Below are 19,462 nucleotides of genomic sequence, written 5' to 3'. Positions count from 1 at the left end.
CAGTGGTCTTAGCACAACAGCAGCCTAGCCATTGTGAAGCTTTTTTTGTAGGCCTCGCAGTGAAGGACAGTCTAAAGTAGAGATTTGAAGGAAAATAATGAAGTGACTTTGCAGATGTTTACAGAAGGTCCTCCTATATGTGAGGGGCAGCACAGGAGAAAGAATGAAAGTAGTCATATAAAAAAAGTGCCAGTGGATGCTGACATAATGAACCAATAGGAAGTGGGAGTCAAACTCTCAATACTGAATGAGAGATCACAGGTAGGGTAGGGATAGGCTTGAATGGCTCTGGAAGCAAAGACAAGTAGATTATCTTTGATGCTACAGAAAAGAGCAGTGGTGCCCAAACTTTTCCTGTCCAACACACCCCCAGTAATGGAATCTGTCCGCACCCCCCTCCCTTACTGCACAGTTGACTCAGCAGAAGAGCTTGGGCTGAAGGCAGAGCGGGGGGCAGAACTGGGGATGAGGGAGGAGCTGGGGCTAGAGGCAGAACTGGCCTGGTGGCAGAGAGGGAACAAGGGCAAAGCTAGGCTGGGGAAAGCCGAATCTGGGGCTGGAGCTGGAAGCAGAGCTAGAACCGGGGCCATAGCTGGGGGGTGAGGCTGGGGCTGGGAGTGGAGTCATGGCCAGTAGCCAGGGCCAGGGCTGCAGCTGAAGCTACAGCTATAGGCGGAGCTGGGGCTGGAGTGGAGCTGAAGCCAGGGCTGGAGAGGAGCTGGGTGCAGTTCCCTCCCCGCCCCCTATGGGGGCTGGCCTGGGCCCCATCATGCTCCCCTGAACTTTTCTCCACACACCCCTAGGGGGGAACGCCCCATAGTTTGGGGACCACTGGAGAAGTGGGAGCCAGGGAGGGATGCAAAGAGAGAGGTGACATGGTCAAAGTGATGGGCTAAGAAAATGATCTTTCCATCAGCATTTTGAATGGATATGAGTGGGACAAGACTGCATTTGTCAAGGCCGGAAAACAGCATGATGAAGTAATCAAGACACAAAATGATGAGAACCTGGACAAGAGCTTTTAGCTGTGTGGATGGATAAGAAAGAGTGTGTCGTAGAAATGTTATTCAAAAAGAATATACAAGACTTAAACATAGCCTCGGTGTAAGGACCTAGAGAGAGGTCTGACTCAAAGATGATGCTCAAGTTATAGGCCTGAGTGACAGGCAAGGTGATGGTGGTGTCCACATTGATCAAGGAGATAGCGAGAATGGCTTGTCAGGGGAAGGGGAAAGTAAGTGTTGCGTTTTACCCATATTGAGTTTCAGCTGACAGCGAGGCATCCACAAGGAGATCTAAATAGCAAGCAATCCATCCCTGCATTGGAAATTCGTCCTCAGAGCAACCCAAGGTAGATTTTGCCTCCAAAAGACAGAGTAGCCTTTTTCTGAAGTACTCTAGTTTGACAAAGACTCTAGCATCAGAGCGTTTTTGGTTTTGTTTTTTGTAATTTGAACTGTTATTAAATAGATTGAAGAACAACATCCTAAGGAATGAAGGGCTAGAGGCAATGTTAATTTACTTATTTTGTCTTCTCTGACTGAAAATCTGCTGATTCAGACCTGCAATTGCTTTCTCCCTCCACACCCAACTTTTTCTAGTTTCAGAGCAGATATGTTCCTCTTTCCCCCGCTCCCAGTACATGCTCTAATCTAAATTACCTTGAATGTGTACAGTCTTCTGCCTCTATGCTCAGGGTCAAGGTTTTCTCAGCGGCTCTCCTGCAGGAGTCTTTTCTTGACATCTTTTTTTGCCATCTTCTCCCTCCCTCTTCAGGGTGGTCTCCAATTTACAGAGACAGAGCCTTTGAGGGAGCACTTAGAACACTGCAGACTCTCCTATCCTCGCAATACATTCCCAGCAGCTTTAGTGGTTGAGCAGAGCCCAGCTAACAAATGTTCTAATTTCCACACTTAGTAGCCCCCTCCACACTTCAGTTTTATAACTTTCATTTTGAAGTCTCAAAACAAAACTATCCATCTGTCATTTTCCCCAGAAGTTCTAAGCCTGACATAACATTCTATTTCCATGATAAAGAAGAAAATTTCACTAGCTGTAATTCAGATCCCAAATATACAACAGGAAGATTATTTTAATACCCCTCCTTCCAAAACTAGCACCAGGAGAAAGAGGAAGTGGGCTAGGAATTTCACTAAGTCAGCTCAGCTCTGGCTGTATTTAAGAAGCAAAGTTACAGTAGTTCTTGGCCTACCTTTTTAGATAAGGGAGTGAGAAACCTCAGAATTCAATAACACAGCCCTGACCTCTCTCCCTGAACACCCCTCAAAGATGTGGGAAGAAAGAGGAATAATGGCATTACTGATGAGTTAAGAAACATAAATGGAATGGTTATCACTTGACAAGATTCTCTTTTGAGTTCAGAAAAAAACACAGTGATCCACTAGAAACAGCTAGCAAAATGACTGGTATGTAAACCCCTTAAATCGATAAGAGAAAAAGTTCCCTATTTGTGAATTGTGCTTCAGCTGGAAGATAGATTGCCAATTTATCTAACTTACAGGCACTCAAGCCAGATGCGTTATCCATTTTCCAAATCTCCAGAAACAACTTGACAAGTACTAGCCCTAAGAAACTGTAATGGTTGAAAAAAAGTCAAGACTGAGATATACCAGGCTAGGTCCGCCACCCAAAATAGCAATCTCTACCTATCAGGCTGTCAATGAACCAACAAAGGCTCAGACTCTGTCCACTAACCAATAGGCTACAAGTCTAGAAAGGATTTCCACAATCTAGTGCACTGAAGTATGGGAACTGATGCTGAATGCTCATCTGACTTCCCAAGAAAAATGCTTCCAATCTATTTAGTATAGGAGGTTCAGAGGACAGGACATGCTACCTATAGGTGGGCTGCTACCTTTAGAATCCAGAAGTTGAAAATGAAACAAGAGAGACAAAGACCTCACTAAAATTTAGGACCAAATAGGCCTTTTTTATTCTTAATTAGGTAGTAAAAGCAGTTGCTTCTACCTTCCAGGGACTGGAAATCGAGCAATTTCAGCCAGCAAGCCCTTATATAAAAGAATCACATCTCATATTAGTTTCTTTGTCTGAAGGTACCAAAAAGCAAACTCATGAATGTGAACTAGTATTTGTTGAAGCTGGAGAAATGCATGAATATCTACATTGGACTGCATGAGGAAAAGACAAGAGAACAAGGCCTGCACATAAATCTGAAAAGTGAAATGATGAATCAGGGAGGGAGGATTGAAAAAACTTGAAAGGGGTAGGTTTCTTGGGCCAATCAGTTTTGAGTCCTGATCAGCAATTCCTGATTATGGCGTGACACCAGGAAATCTTGACCACTAAATGACAAACCATTAAAACCTTGTTTGACATAATTAGCTTCCTGCAACAATAGCCAACACAAATCACACTAACGCCTTATGTAAGCAACTTTTATGAAGAGAACACTATTTCCTACGGACTTGGAATGATATCAAAATTATTGTCAAGAGCGCTTCAGGTTACAAATATAATTTGGCATTGTCGACTTTACCATTAGCAAACTATGCTCATGCATTATTATGCACAATAATGGGGGGGAATGATCTTCTCAAAAGAACTCAGAGGATAAATTACCATATATACTCATTCATAAGCCGAATATTTTTGGCAAAAAAGTGATGGGGTCGGCTTATACATGGGTCTACATCAAAATTTGATGATTTTAAACTCTAAGAATCATTGAATTGAATATCTAAAACATTGTTGTTTTGTTTACCTGGAGCATCTTCAGCCATGGAGCCCCGTCCCGCAGCTCCCATTGGTTGGGAAAGGAAAACCACGGCCACAGGGAGCTGAGGGGCTCCATGCCTGCAGACACTCCAGGTAAACAAAATGTCCTGACCCGCCAGCAGCTTACCCTCACGGGCCGGGAGCCAAAGTTTGCCAACCCCTGAAATATAGGGTCCGCTTATGAAAGGGTCATACAGTTTTTACTATTTTTACCTATCCATCTTGGAGCGTCGGCTTATAAACGAACGGGCTAATGAACGAGTATATACAGTATTTATCCTTCCTCCCCCACAACCCATCCATAATACGAGTCAGATAGCATGTTCTAGAGAAACTCTAAGACCATAGCTAAGCATAAATGGAGAATTTTCACTCTCAATGCTATTAGCAAAATTCCCAATACTAGTCCTCAGAACAGTAAATGCATTTTGAGAAAGTTACAGAACTACTGTAAATTTCAAGCTCAGCCTACAACTATGTTTACAGCACATGAGATTTAAATAAATATAGTTAAACCATGCTACCCAGTATCTTTGTAATTAACATTTTGGTTTTCTTGGGTTGGCAGACTGAGTTCAGATCTGCTATCTAGCTGTTCATTTCACAGTGAGTTTCTTGCCAAGATTTAACATGGTCTGCTGTCATACACATTCAATAAAACCAGCAAACATAGCTACTTGTACAACAAGAAATTCAGCAATTCAGTCTCTGCAATACTGAACTATAATATCTTAGCAGTACATATCCTGATGACTCAGTTGTTTCCTCTAAAAACTTAAGCAATAATAGCTGAATATATTAGTGAATATTGAAACTTTCAACCAATTAACAAGACATTTCTTTTAACTATACTCAAAGCTATTAACAAAAAAAATTACACATTTGCAAAGAAGTTTACATTACCCAAAAATAGTTTTGTGAATACAAATAAAGTATATGACCTACTTTACATAAATAAAAGACAAAAATGTATATACAAAGGCTGTTTCTGTATCTCATATTTATCTCAATATTTAGATATGACAATGAGTGGTGCTATGAAAATACCAAAGATAGAGAGATTCAAGTAGGGAAATAATACAATTCTTGCTTGATTGAACATCTTCAAAAATGTATTCTGTTTATATGAGGGAATGGGACTGAGGCGTTGTAGTGCTTTAATGCCAGAAATACTCATCTGTGTAAGATACAACTTGCAATTTTGAGAAAGTGGGGAAAAGAGACTTAGTTTTAAATATTGAAATTAAGATTTGAAGTCTTTCACAGGGGAAGACCCCTGTGAAAATAACTGTGTTAATATTGTGGTGTCTTAACATTCTCATTGCTTTTTGCAGTAGTTGGGGGGGAAAAAAACCCAACAACGACCACCTCAGTCCAGCCTGATCTATATAGGACTAGAAATGTTGGCAAAGTGACCTGGCTTCTTCCCCCTCACCACCCTACTGGGTTTGTTGTTTGTGGGTTGTTGTTGTTGTTCTGAGGCAGCCATCTTTTTCTCCAGAATCTCACTTTTCATTTAAAAAGAAAAAAGGGTAAGTCTCTAGTGTTTATGGCTGCAATGAAAAGTTTCAAAATGTGACTCAAATGTAACCAGCACAAAGATGTTAACTAATGCCTGAATCAATAGCTCTGAGGCCACGTCTACACTATCCGCCAGATCAGCGAGTAGTGATCAATCTATCGGGGATCAATTTATCGCGTCTAATGTAGACATGCTAAATTGATCCCTGATCGCTCTGCTTTCGACTCCGGAACTCCACCATGGCGAGAGGCGGAAGCGAAGTCAACGGGGGAGTGGCTGCCGTCGATCCCGCGCCGCGAGGACACGAAGTAAGCGATTCTAAGTCTATCTAAGATACGTCAACTTCAGCTACGCTATTCTCGTAGCTGAAGTTGCAGATCTTAGATCGATCCCCCGCCCCCTAGTGTAGACCAGGCCTAAGAAACATTTACTGCCCCTGTATATCTCTATGAGGTGTTAACTCAGATCCCCAAAGATGATAATTAGGGCTGTCGATTAATTGCAGTTGATGCATGCGATTAACTCAAAAAATTATAATTATGATTAACAAAATTAATCGCAGTTTTAATCACACTGTTAAACAATAGAATACCAATTAAAATTTATTAAATATTTTGGATGTTTTTCTACATTTTCATATACATTGTATTCTGTGTTGTAATTGAAATCAAAGCGTATATTACTTTTATTACAAATATTTGTACTGTAAAACAATAAAAAAAAGAAATAGTATTATTAAGTTCACCTCATATAAGTTCTGTAATACAATCTCTTTGTTGTGAAAGTGCAACTTACAAATGTAGATTTTTTTTTCCATAACCGCACTCAAAAACAAACAATGTACTACTTCTTATTCAGCCTACTTCTTGTTCAACCAATCGCTAGGACAAACAAGTTTGTTTACATTTACAGAAGATAATGCTGCCTTCTTATTTATAATGTCACTAGAAAGTAAGAACAGGCATTTGCATGGCACTTTTGTCGAGGCATTGCAAGGTATTTATGTGCCAGACATGCTAAACATTCGTATGCTCCTTCATGCTTCGGTCACCATTTCAGAAGACATGCTTCCATGTTGATGACGGTCGTTAAAAAATAATGCATTAATTAAATCTGTGACTGAAATCCTTGGGGGAGAATTATATGTCTCTTGCTCTGTTTTACCTGCATTCTGTCATATATTTCATGTTATACCAGTCTTGGATGATGACCCAGAACACGTTGTTCATTTCAAGAACACTTTAATTGCAGATTTCACAAAAGGCAAAGAAGGTACCAATGTGAGATTTCTAAAGACAGCTACAGCACTCAACCCAAGGTTTAAGAATCTGAAGTGCCTTCTAAAATCTGAGAGGACAAGGTGTGGAGCATGCTTTCAGAAGTCTTAAAAGAGCAACACTCTGATGCGGAAACTACAAAACCTGAACCACCAAAAAAGAAAAATCAACCGTCTACTGGTGGCATCTGACTCAGATAATGAAAATGAACATGCGTCGGTCCGCACTGCTTTGGAATTTTATCGAGCAGAACCCATCATCAGCATTGACGCATGTCCACTGGACTGGTGGTTGAAGCATGAAGGGACATATGAATCTTTAGCGCATCTGGCACGTAAATATCTTGTGACTCCAGCTACAACAGTGCCATGCGAATACATGTTCGCACTTTCGGGTGACATTGTAAACAAGAAGTGAGCAAGTACTACCTCCTGCAAATGTAAACAGACTTGTCTGTCTGAGCGATTGGCTGAACAAGAAGTAGGACTGAGTGGACTTGCAGGCTCTAAAATTTTACGTTGTTTTATTTTTGAATGCAGTTTTTTTGTACATAATTTTACATTTGTAGGTTCAACTTTCATGATAAAGAGACTGAACTGCAGTACTTGTATGAGGTGAATTGAAAAATACTATTTCTTTTGTTTTTTTACAGTGCAAATACTTGTAATTAAAAATAAATATAAAGTGAGCACTGTACATTTTGTATTCTGTGTTGTAACTGAAATCAATATATTTGAAAATGTAGAAAATATCCAAAAATATTTAAGTAAATGGTATTCTATTATTGTTTAACAGTGTGATTTATTGCGATTAATTTTTTTAATTGCTTGACAGCCCTAATGATAATATAAAATATCAACATTGCTAACTATTTCATTGCTGATCAAAAGAATATGAGAGGAATGCGCTGCAGTAATACAAAATATAATAAACAATTAATAATAATCCTATTATGGATTTTGCATAATCCGTGGTAAGTAACTTCTCATTCTAGTGCCATGAGTGATGCTTTCACAAGCACTAGTCACCCTTTCCCTCTCCTCCCCTTAATCTAATCCCTGGAGCCAAAAAGGCGAAGGGGTTAATGGAGCTCAAGTGGGCATCTATGCTGCACCAAGAGGAAGCAAATCCTGCAAATAAGGGACAGATAAGCTCCATCCCCACCCCAGAGCATTAAGGGCCTAGTCTGTTCTGCTGATGGTACCAGGGGCTCCCTGCACTGGACACGGTCAGCAAACTCAGGCAGACATCACTGCACAATCTATACATAGGTTATGTTATCAAGCATTTCTTTGCTAACGTAAGGGCTGGAAACTTTTTTTTTCTTTTAAATGAAAATTGCCAGCAAGTTAAATAAGTATGGGCTGGATGAATGGACTACAAGATGGATAGAAAGCTGGCTAGATCATCGAGCTCAATGGATAGTGATCAACGGCTCCATGTGTAGTTGGCAGCGGGTATCAAGCGGAGTGCCCCAAGGGTTGGTCCTGGGGCCGGTTTTGTTCAATATCTTCATTAAAGGATCTGCAGGATGGCATGGATTGCACCCTCAGAAGTTTGCAGAGGACACTAAACTGGGAGGAGTGGTAGGTACACTGGAGGGTAGGGACAGGATACAGAGAGATCTAGACAAATTAGAGGATTGGGCCAAAAGAAATCTAATGAGGTTCAACAAGGACAAGTACAGAGTCCTGCACTTAGGATGGAAGAATCCCATGCACTCCTACAGACTAGGGACCAAGTGGCTAGGCAGCAGTTCTGCAGAAAACGACCTTGGGGTTACAGAGGACGAGAAGCTGGATATGAGTCAACAGCGTGCCCTTGTTGCCAAGAAGGCTAACAGCATTTTGGTCTGCATAAGTAGGAGCATTGCCAGCAGATCCAGGGACGTGATCATTCCCCTCTATTCGGCATTGGTGAGGCCTCATCTGGAGTACTGTGTCCAGCTTGGGGCCCCACACGACAAGAAGGATGTGGAAAAATTGGAAAGAATCCAGCGGAGGGCAACAAAAATGATTAGGGGTCTGCAGTATATGACTTATGAAGAGAGGTTAAGGGAACTGAGATTATTTAGTCTGCAGAAGAGAAGAATGAGGGGGAGATTTGATAGCTGCTTTCAACTACCTGAAAGGGGGGTTCCAAAGAGGATGGATCTAGACTGTTCTCAGTGGTAGCTGATGACAGAACAAGGAGTAATGGTCTCAAGTTGCAGTGGGGGAGGTTTAGGTTGGATATTAGGAAAAACTTTTTAACTAGGAGAGTGGTGAAGTACTGGAATTGGTTACCTAGGGAGGTGGTGGAATCTCCTTCCTTAGAGGTTTTTAAGGTCAGGCTTGACAAAGCCCTGGCAGGGATGATTTAGTTGGGGATTGGTCCTGCTTTGAGCAGGCAATTGGACTAGATGACCTCCTGAGGTCCCTCCCAACCCTGGTATTCTATGATTCCATGAAGAGGACAATATGATTATGCACTGACATAGGGTTGGGCATTTCACTGGTCCAAAAATAATTGGCCAATTGCCTGTCAAACATTAGTCAAATGTCAAAAATCGTCAAATATTTTAAAGCTATAATTTATTACAACAGTAATAATAATAATAAAATAATAAAATTTTATGGTCTCCAGTAGGATTATCCTTAGAGAGATACTTAAGCCTATCTACAAAAAACAAGTTACTTACTGAGTTATTTTAAGTAAAAAATTAGAAATGCAATAAAATTAAGCTCTTAAAAATGAAAAAAACATTACTTTTTAGTAATGTTATCATTTAAATGTGATTATTAAAGACTGAAAAGTTACAAAAGAAAAGAGAAATAAAAAAAAGAACTATAAATGAAAAAAGCCATTTTAAATGCATTTATGCTAAGTCGGTAGCAGGCCAACTCTTCAAGCATCTTCCTTTTTTCCATCTTTCACTTTATCAGCTTCAACTGTTTCATATACATCAGGGGTTCCAACCTTTTACTTTCTGAGCCCCCCACAACATGCTATAAGAACTCTACTGCCCACCTGTGCCACAATAACTGGTTTTCTGCATATAAAAGCCAGGGCAGGCATTAGGGGGTAGCAATCAGGGCAACTGCCTGGGGCCCCATGCCACAGGGGCCCCCACAAAGCTACATAGCTTAGGCTTTGGCTTCGGCCCCAGGTGGCTGGGCTCAGGGGCCTGGACTTCAGCCCCATGTGCTAGGACTTCAGCATTGTGCCCTGGGCCCCAGAGAGTCTAATGCTGGCCTTGCTTGGCAGCCCCCCTGAGACCTGCTTGCAGCCCCCGCACAGGGGGGCCCGGGCCTCTGGTTGAGAACCGCTGATCTACATCTCTGTATCATCATCAAATTCATCAATACCTTCATCTGATGAGTACTAAGTCAACTCTTGATCTATCATTTTCTTCTTTAATGTTAAATTGTGATACACAGTCATCAGCTTCCCAGAAGTGGAAGTCTTGAGTCTATTTCTGGTTTTCAAATGGATGCTTCCCCAAACTAAACAATTTCATTCCATGTATGCAATGTAGTTATAGCCATGTTGGTCCCAGGATATTAGAGAGACAAGACAGTTGATAAAAAGAAAAGGAGTACTTGTGGCACCTTAGAGACTAACCAATTTATTTGAACATAAGCTTTTTTGCGAATACAGACTAACACGGCTGTTACTCTGAAGACAGTTGATGTAATCTCTTGTCTTGGACCAATGCACCAAGAAACAAATGATATACCATCGATGAGATTTTCATCCTCTTGACAGACAGCTTAAACTCCCTCATAGATCTCCATCACAAATTCAACAGCCACCATCCATCTATTAAACTCTCTCTGGAACACTCCCACACTAACATCAACTTCCTGAACACCACAATCAGTTTCAACAATGGAGCCCTACAGATAACCATGTACAAGAAGCCCATGGATCACCACACCTACCTTCATAGATCCAGTAACTGCCCCCTCTCCCAAGCATGCCAAGAAATCTGTTATGTACAGCCAGACACTAAGATACCACGGAAGATGCACTGAGGAGAAAGTCTGGGATACACACCTTAACACTCTTAAAACCACCTTCACCAAACAAGGATACTTTACCAGAGAAGTAGATCATGGAGCAGGCCACCCAAATACCCCAAGAGAACCTATTCAATACAAAAATAAAACCCCTTCCAAATGCACACCCCTAGCTGTCACCTACCACACCACACTGGAACCCATATGGAGTATCGTGAAACTACAACTCAAACTCGATGAGGACCCAATCCAGAAAGAAATCTTTCCCAAATCCCCTTTTCTGGCCTTCAAACAAACCCCCAGCCTCTTCAAGCTCATCAACAGAAGCAAGCTCCCCACAGAGCTGGACACACCAACTCAAAGCGGTACCAGACCCTGCCAGATCAGCAGATGCAAAATCTACAGACATATCTCAACTGCTACAATGATCAACACTCCCCACAACACACCTTTCAAGACAGATGGATCCTACACATGCCTATCATAACATGTGGTATACCTCTTCCAGTGCACCAAATGCTCCAACCACAACTATTTGGGTGAAACCAAAAAATCATTAAGCTCTTGAATGAACTCTCACAGGAAAATGATAAAAGACAAAAACACCCTATCACCTCTGGGTGAACACTTTTCACACAGCGATCACTCTATATCTGACCTCTTTGTCTCATCTTCAAAGGAAACCTGCACAATATTTCCAAAAGACAAGCCTGGGAGCTTAAATTCTTAACTCCTAGACAATAAAGATCATGGACTGAACAGAGAAACTGGATTTATGGCTTATTACAACAATCTATAACCCACTAACCTCCTCCCCCCACCCCCAACCACTACAGAGGTGTTAAGGGCCACTCTACCTTGAAGGGTCCCTTAAAATACATGCTATTTATGCTAAACAATCTGTTCCACCTTGTATTTATCTGCGACACTCAAGAGTACATTTCCCAGACCCAAAGAAGTGCTCTGTGTGGCTTGAAAAAGCTTGTCACTCTCACCAACGGAAGTTGGTCCAATAAAAATATTACTTCAACCACCACCAGAAAGCCTGAGTGCCCTTCTCCACACAGGAAGAAATATCAGATGTAAGTAAGTTCGCTGTTTTTTCAGAGAGTTTTCACTGTTTTGATAGCGGGCACAATTATTAAAACCAAAAAACACTAACTCCCTACCCCCAGGTTATGTTTGGAGAGTGGACTTTGAAGGGACATAGAGGGAAGGTAGTTAAAATGGAGGACATTGCCAAGTGTGGATATCATGAGAAATGTGTGGGTTAGGAGGGTTGGAGGGTGACCGTGGATTTTTGTTTTGTTGCAGTTTGTTTAAAATATATTAAAAGAACATTAAGATTGTAAAGTCAGACACTTAAAAGTTAGGAAATATTAGATTTAAGATTGTCCATGTAGCTAGTCATCGCCATGACATTTTTTTTATATTTTGTACAGTTTCTCTAACCTTTTACTGGTCTTTGTGTTTTAGACTCTTTGGGGGTGGGGGGGGGAGGATCATGCTTTGCTATATGTTTACACTGTGCTTAGCACATCTTGCACACTATGGTACTATAAATAAATATTTACTTACTCAAATTAAGGCTCTAGCTTCACTCATCATTGCTATCTTTAGGTCCCCTTTTAATCTACAGGAAATCATTTTCGCTCTAAGTCTGTATGAGTTACGACACATATTTATAGAAACAAACAAAAAAAAGCTGTGAGCTTTCTCCTCTTCCCATTTCCTCCTTGCCTAACTGAATGCCTAGCAGTCTATCTTCTGTATGCAACCTCTGTCGCCTTCATCTCTTTATTAACATCCCATGTCCTAACTTGTTTTCTCTTTTTACACGAAGCATGATGTTTTACTTTGTTAGATCATGCTTACTCTAGGATTTTTTGCATAGTTTCCTGTGATTTCTTTAAAGTGACATAGCATCCATGCTGCTGATCCAGGGGCATTTCCAAATCCCGGTAATGTTCACTGTGATGGCTCGGGAAGGGTGTTTGTGGGGAACAGGGGGATTCTCCCAGAGCAACAAATATTCTTTTACTGCTAAGTGGTGGCAGTGAGTATTGTGAGGGATCAGAATTGTTCTTGGAACAGTACTGTTGGCTGCTGTGTTATCTCCTTGGAAGTGCAGCAGCAGTCAGTGGAGCAGATCACAGATGACTTCTGAGCCTGAAAGGCATATGCTGGTTGCCACAGCTGAAGAAAATTTACTTCCAAGTACAAGATAAGTGAGCAATTCTGGTATGAGGAGCAGAATTAAAGAATGTTAAGAAGAAAACCTCCTGAAGGGAGGCACAAAGGAAAATTTAGGTAAAACTACAATCTTGATGGTTGAGGCAAGGTCACATAGTAGAAGAGGTTATGACACTACCAATTTTGTCATCTAAAAGTCCTGAAGAGCAATAGTGTCATACTTCTATTTAGTAACCACTAAGCAAAAATACTGTGTCATCTAGTCTAGATGACACAACTTGATTGTGTGTTGGTGAGATGAAAGGGGGCATTAAGCACATATCTTCAATGGCTGGTGATGGGACACTAAATGGGGAGGGCTCTGAGAATTCTCTCTCAGGTGTCTAGCTTGTGGGTCTTGTCTACATGATCAGGGTCTAATTCATCGCCATATCTGAGGTCGGGAAGGAATTTTTCCCCAGCTCAGATTGGCAGAGACCAATGTTCCCTCTAATTTTTGACAGGCAGTGTGTGCAAAAAATTTCTTCTGTGCAAATTATTGTGCTTCTGTGCAAATTTTTGTGTGCACGGTGTTTCACTGTGTGAGCAGGGTTTAGGATCTGTGTGCACACGCGCACAGCTTACAGGGAACAGTGGCAGAGACCCTGGGGGGAGGGGTTTGCCTTCCTCAGCAGCACGGGGCACATGTAACCTATAGGTTTAAACAAGTGTAAATGGTGGATTCTCTGTACCTTGAAGTCTTTAATTCAAGATTTGAGGACTTCAGTAGCTCAGCCAGAAGTTATGGGTCTATTATAGGAGTGGGTGGGTGAGGTTCCATGGCCTGCAATGTGCAGGAGGTCAAACTATATTATCATGATTGCTTCTGGCCTTAAAGTCTATGAGAGCATCAATGCCCAAAAATATTCTGAATGGTGCGAAGGTTCTCAGACCTTAAACATTGAAGTCATTGCTTTATGTCTTTTATCAGTGGTTAATTCAATGTAGATCTATTTCCTTTGCACAGAATTAACATGCAAACAACTAAAAAATAATAAACTTTATACTTTCAAAGACACTTGTATTAACCTTCCAAGTGTGACAGTCTTGGCAAACCACTCATTTGATCACTGAATTGAATGCCCATTATTTGACCATAGTCAAATATTGTCAAATATTCCAACAAGAATGTCTTGCTGTAGGAGACGGCCTTTTTGATTTCCCTCATTGTGCCATCTGATAGCAAACCTTCTTAAATGTAAAATGACATTTGCCCCATCCTTCATCTTTTAAATGTCAAATGACAAGCTTTATTTGAACATGTCAGGGTTCAACTTTCCCTATTAAGTACTCCCAGATAAGGTGTATTTTGAGAAAGGCATTTTTCCTTCCCTTTTTAAGTACCCGCCTGGAGGAACACTCAAAAGTAAGTTATCGGCATTTCTGGTCCCTGAATACAGAAACAAAAACTAGGAAATGAGAGGAGGTACCAAGGGAAAAGGTAGAGAAGTAAAAAGGAAAAATGAAAACAAAGAAAACAAGAGAAGACATAAGATACAGCATTTAGACATGCACTAGCCTACATTTCAGATTTAATACAATGGAGAACAGTTCTCGTAGCGAGCTAAGAGCATTGAGGAACAGGGGTTCCAACTCTGGCCATGCGGTGATAAGAAGGAACTGGAGTGGTGTCGACCCACACAGCCTATTAAAGCCTCGGATGCACCATGCAGTTCACGCACGACACACAGGGTCAACAGACACTGCTATGAATAGTTCTAGCTCTGGCTTATGGTACGCATGCACACCCATGTCTGGAATCCACTTAGGGACCATCACTCCAAGAAAAACTAATGTTTTTGGTATCAGTTTTATAGGGGAGTGAATGATCTGTGCTCTGATTTTGATTGTTCTGTCTTGCAATCCTCCTCATGACCACGTGAACTGAACAGGGAAATAGGCCTCAGAAAAGGTTAACTCAATCTGTAACACAATTAGCACAGACATACTTAAGGTGCATAACAAAAAATACACAGAGGGCCAAAATTTTCAGAAGTGAGATTTTAAAATTAGCCTCTTAAGGCTATGTCTATGCTAGATTCCTGTTAGTTAACACTTTTGTAAAGACTAATGTGGACATTCCCTAAACATTTGTTCTAGAATACCAATACTTGCTTTTTAACCTAGACAGAAATGTTCATCATCTCTGAAAATTCTGATCTGAAGCTTAAGTTTTACAGTACAACACCAAGTATCTGAGACCTGGTTTACACAGAAGTTTTTCAGTATATATTTAGTTTTTTCGCCATAAATTGCCTTGCAATCACACACTCAAATTATTTTTTTTTTGCTTTCACTTTCATCTTACTCTTGTATTATTAATTCACTTCGAAGCAACACAACTATTTCAGAATGTAAGGTTTGTGCGGCCACATCTGTTAGGATATAGATATTCAGGCCTGTCTGTAAAGGCCTATACTCTAAGAATTTAGGTATATTCTTATCACTTGGCTAGTTATAGAGGTACAAAAGAGAATCAAAATCACTGTCTGCTGGTGTAAGGGCCTTTTCTTACTGTGACAGTCTGAGGCCCTGTTCTTAGGCTAAGGCCTTTGGCTAAGCAACAGAGGCAGCCATAAGCTGGGAAGTGAATGGTCACATCCTCACATTCCAAACTGGTCACATTGAAATAAGGTGCTATTGGGCTGTTAGGAATACAATCCTGTCCTGATAGTGCCCAGAGAAAGGGAAGTGCCTAGAAAATGTAACAGGAAACTTAGTTTGATAGCATCCTGTCTGGCAAGAACTCACTTATCAATAGCTGGGATGTGAAATCCTCACTTCTGTATTGTTTTGTCATTATAGTTCCCACTTTGCTATTGTTTGTCTGTATAATCTCTGTCTGGTTCTGTGATTGTTTGTCTGCTGTATAACTAATTTTGCGGGGTGTAAACTAATTAAGGTGGTGGGATATAATTGGATACATAATCATGTTACAATATGTTAGGATTGGTTAGTTAAATTTCAGGAACATGATTGGTTAAGGTATAACAAAGCAGAAGTCAAGTTTTATTATATAGTCTGCAGTCAATCAGGAAGTAGGGGGGTGGGGGTGGGCATGCGGGTGGGGGAAATGGGAACAGGGAATGGGGGTAAGGAAATTGGAATCATGTTTGGCTAAGGGCAGGAATGGGAACAGGGACACAGGTGTAAGGCTCTGTGGTGTCAGAGCTGGGAAGGAGAATACTAAGGAAGGAAACTGGAATCATGCTTGCTGGAAGTTCACCCCAATAAACATTGAATTGTTTGCACCTTTGGACTTCGGGTATTGTTGCTCTCTGTTCATGCGAGAAGGACCAGGGAAGCGAGTGGATGAAGGAATAAGCCCCCTAACAACATCCACTTTTCAAATTAGCTTCATCATGTCAGTACTCCCACTGCTAACTCACAATACATTGCTTCATATCTGGATTGACTCATCCAGTTATTTGTGCACTCTCCACTGCTCTAGGTGTCATCTTGATCAAATTCCTCACCTCTGTTTAAATGTTTACATATATTTAAGCACATCTATTTGCATTTCCAGCTCATAGCAAGTTCACAGACACCAAATCCATTATAGCCATCATGGCCTGTGCCCTCATGTGGTCTCATCAACAGATCCTGGACTTCCTTGCTCTCTGAGAAGAGAAACACATTGTCTCATTTTCCCAGCAGTCACTGGAACTCCAAGATCTCTGGAGACATCCTAAACCTTCTGACACAAATAAGCAGAGGAGCCAGCCCAGAAGGCCATAAGGTGCAAAATGTTAACAGTGAAGGTAACTAACCATTGGAACAACATACCAAAGTTTGTGGTGGATTTTCCACCAATGGCAATTTTTAAATCAAGAATGGGTGCTTTTCTAAAAGACATGCTCTAGTTCAAACAGGTATGAATTCAGGTGAGTACTCTGGCCTGTGTTATAGAGATTGGATTGGATGATCGCAGTGGTGTCTGAGAGCTTTATAATATACATTAATCTAAATTTTTGCTCAACATTAGACAGAAATCAGCAGATACTTCAAAAACCTGCTGGACTAGCTCTCCTTATTAGAGATACCCATCCATCTTCTATATTTATGTCAGATTTTGTAAGTTTTTTAAGTGAGGTTAAACTTGGGGATATACAAGTCAAATCAGACCCTTGAAGGGGGTACAGCAGTCTGGCACAGTTAGATGACATAGCCAGAGGACTAAATGACCTCATACAAGAAGTTGTTGGAGGTTGGGCGGAGAAGTGGAAGACCAGGAGGGAAACAAAGGCAGAGCCACAGCTGCACTGTGTTACATCATAGGAGGGTGCAGTCACAACAGCAGTTAATTATTCCATTGTTGATTGTTTTTGCTGAAAACTTCAGTTAATCCCACAATCCCATACCAACTCCCACTCCTTCACAGGTGCCAAAAGACTCAAATACCTTTAACTATGTTGCCAAGACCTCTTGAGGCACTCCCTATAGCTGTTATGACTCTATGTTGTTGGTAAAAATACTTCGGCATATCAAAATCTGAAAGTGAGAGGAAGGTATAAAATATACTGTATTTTAAAACTACCACAGAGGCTACTGTACCAATTTTACTATTCACTTTCATATTTAATTCATTAAAAAAAAATCTATATTTTAAATTTCAATAAAGCTGCCACAGAATTTCCAGTTTGCCAAAGAAGCCAAGAAACCTGCTGTATAATTTAATTCCAGCCTTCCCAGATTATAGGAAGCTCTTTCAAATTTACAGATATACAGTTTAAAAGTGAATAAATGCCCAGAAAACTAAGAAATTTTCTTTTAACCATAAAATGCAGTTGGGAATTACTTTATTTCCCTTTGTTATTATTAAGGCAACCAATCTGTGATTAGAAATTGTATATTTTATCCACTTAAAATTGAAGTGTTTTTCATTTATATCTTTTAAAAATTATTCCCTCCCCACCCCCACTCTATGTGAAAGCCTCTCTATGGAGGAAGGGGACCAAAGGGGGCCATCCAACTATTTGGGCCACTTGCATTTAAAAGGAGTTTAAACATTTAAACTAGCAATGATTTACAACATAAGCTTTGTGAGATCTGTCAAAAATATAGCCTGGAAATATGGTTGAGCTACTTGTCATCCTGCATAATGCTGCAAATAAAATAAGGCAAGTCAAAAACAATCATATCCTTTCATGAAATAAACAGAAATGCTTGTGTCACAACTCAGAAATGCTGATGACATTTTGAACACGTGACTTAAAAACATAGTTTTGCCATATTGTAGGTTAGTTGTTAGTAGGTTTTATTTAATGCTGTATTTGGATACTTTCTGGCACCATTATATTACAGTTATATGGGAAACTATGAACATCTAAAATCTATAATAGAAAGTTTTTGGTTGGTTATAAAAACCTATCGTTTTAGATATGGGCTCAAATGTTCAAATATTGTTTGCACTAGAGTCCATGTTTTCAGAAGCAACCACTAATTCTGAGGATTTCCTTTTTTGGTATCCACAGGGGCTTGAGTATTAGAATTGTTGAGTACCCGGAGGCCCCCCTGAAGTCAACTGATGCTATGAGTGCTCAGAACATCTGATATTAAGATCCAAGCAGTCTAAGAGGCTGGACATCCGAAAACTAAAGAACCCAAAATCAGAGTCCACTTCTGGAAATTCTAACTTAAGTTCTGACACATATCTGGTTTAGCATGCAAACCTAAAAAGAGAAGGGGGTAGCACATACACATATGCTTATACGTATGCACAATTCCAATGCACATGTCTACATTGGTCACTGAAGTCTGAGTCATACTGTCTACTAGAATTAAAGAAAAATAACATTCTGCTTAGCTTTCCTTACTTTCATCTTTATTTGCTAGAAAAAGCTACGGTCAAATAGAAAAAAAGTCTTTTCCTACATTTCCTTGAGATCTTTTGGATAGAGTAGTTTCTCTTACCTTTTGAACAAATATACCCTTGTGAAGTATAATGGGCATTCTAGTTTGGTTTTCTGATATAAATTGTTTTATATTAAATATTCATATTGAGTCTCACAGAAAATAAATATATAAAAAGGAATACTGACTCATGTACACTATCTTCCTTCTACCAAAATATATCTTAAAATGGCCTGTACACAAAGCAGGGTAAGAAAAATGGAGATAACAGTCTGACTGAGCTACATAAGGATATATACAGTACAATCTGTTTTGAAATCCCTACAAATTGATAAACATGACCAAAATCTGTAATGATAGACAGATGATGTTAATTCTCCTAAAAGCCATTAATTAAATCCAGAATTCAAATATGCAGCAAAGAAAGGGAGGTTCTGAGTCTTGGTAAGAACATAGAGGTCTGACCCTGCACTGTTGAAGTTGATGGGAGTTTTGACATTCACTTGAATTGGAAAATGACAGAGGCTTATGCAAAGATATCTAACAGGTTACCTTAAAATATAAACCTGGGAGGAAATCTTTTGAGATGGGAGGAACTAATTTTGCAACTTTAAATTTAGGGCAACATCTTGCCCTATTCAGCAAAGATTCTCTGAGGGAGAAAAGACTACAGTCCCAGCAGCGAATCAGGAGACCATCTTCCCCCAGAGGGCAGGATGTCTCAAGGATGCCTGTGGCAACTCTATGCTCCACAGTACTCCAGAGAACTAGTACAGGAGGCAGGGGACCTGACCATGCCCCTAAGCTGACACACACTCACC

The 19,462-nt window shown here is 40.4% G+C and overlaps 1 protein-coding gene across 11 annotated transcripts in view; it reads right to left on the bottom strand.

Moving 5' to 3' along the window:
- LOC144929103 (protein furry homolog-like) overlaps nucleotides 1-19,462 on the bottom strand; it is a 349,363-nt gene that overhangs the window by 289,661 nt on the left and 40,240 nt on the right. For 9 of the 11 annotated variants that reach the window (XM_078852535.1, XM_078852539.1, XM_078852543.1 and 6 more), the window contains exon 2: nucleotides 17,190-17,279. The exons of the other annotated variants lie outside the window; for them this stretch is intronic. In XM_078852535.1, the coding sequence (XP_078708661.1) occupies nucleotides 17,190-17,279 (90 nt within the window). The remainder of the gene's footprint in view (nucleotides 1-17,189; nucleotides 17,280-19,462) is intronic. 11 annotated transcript variants of the gene reach the window in all.

Source organism: Lepidochelys kempii, chromosome 4, assembly GCF_965140285.1.
Source record: "Lepidochelys kempii isolate rLepKem1 chromosome 4, rLepKem1.hap1, whole genome shotgun sequence".
Classification (NCBI taxonomy): domain Eukaryota; kingdom Metazoa; phylum Chordata; order Testudines; family Cheloniidae; genus Lepidochelys; species Lepidochelys kempii.
This window is presented reverse-complemented; position numbering and strand designations above follow the sequence as displayed.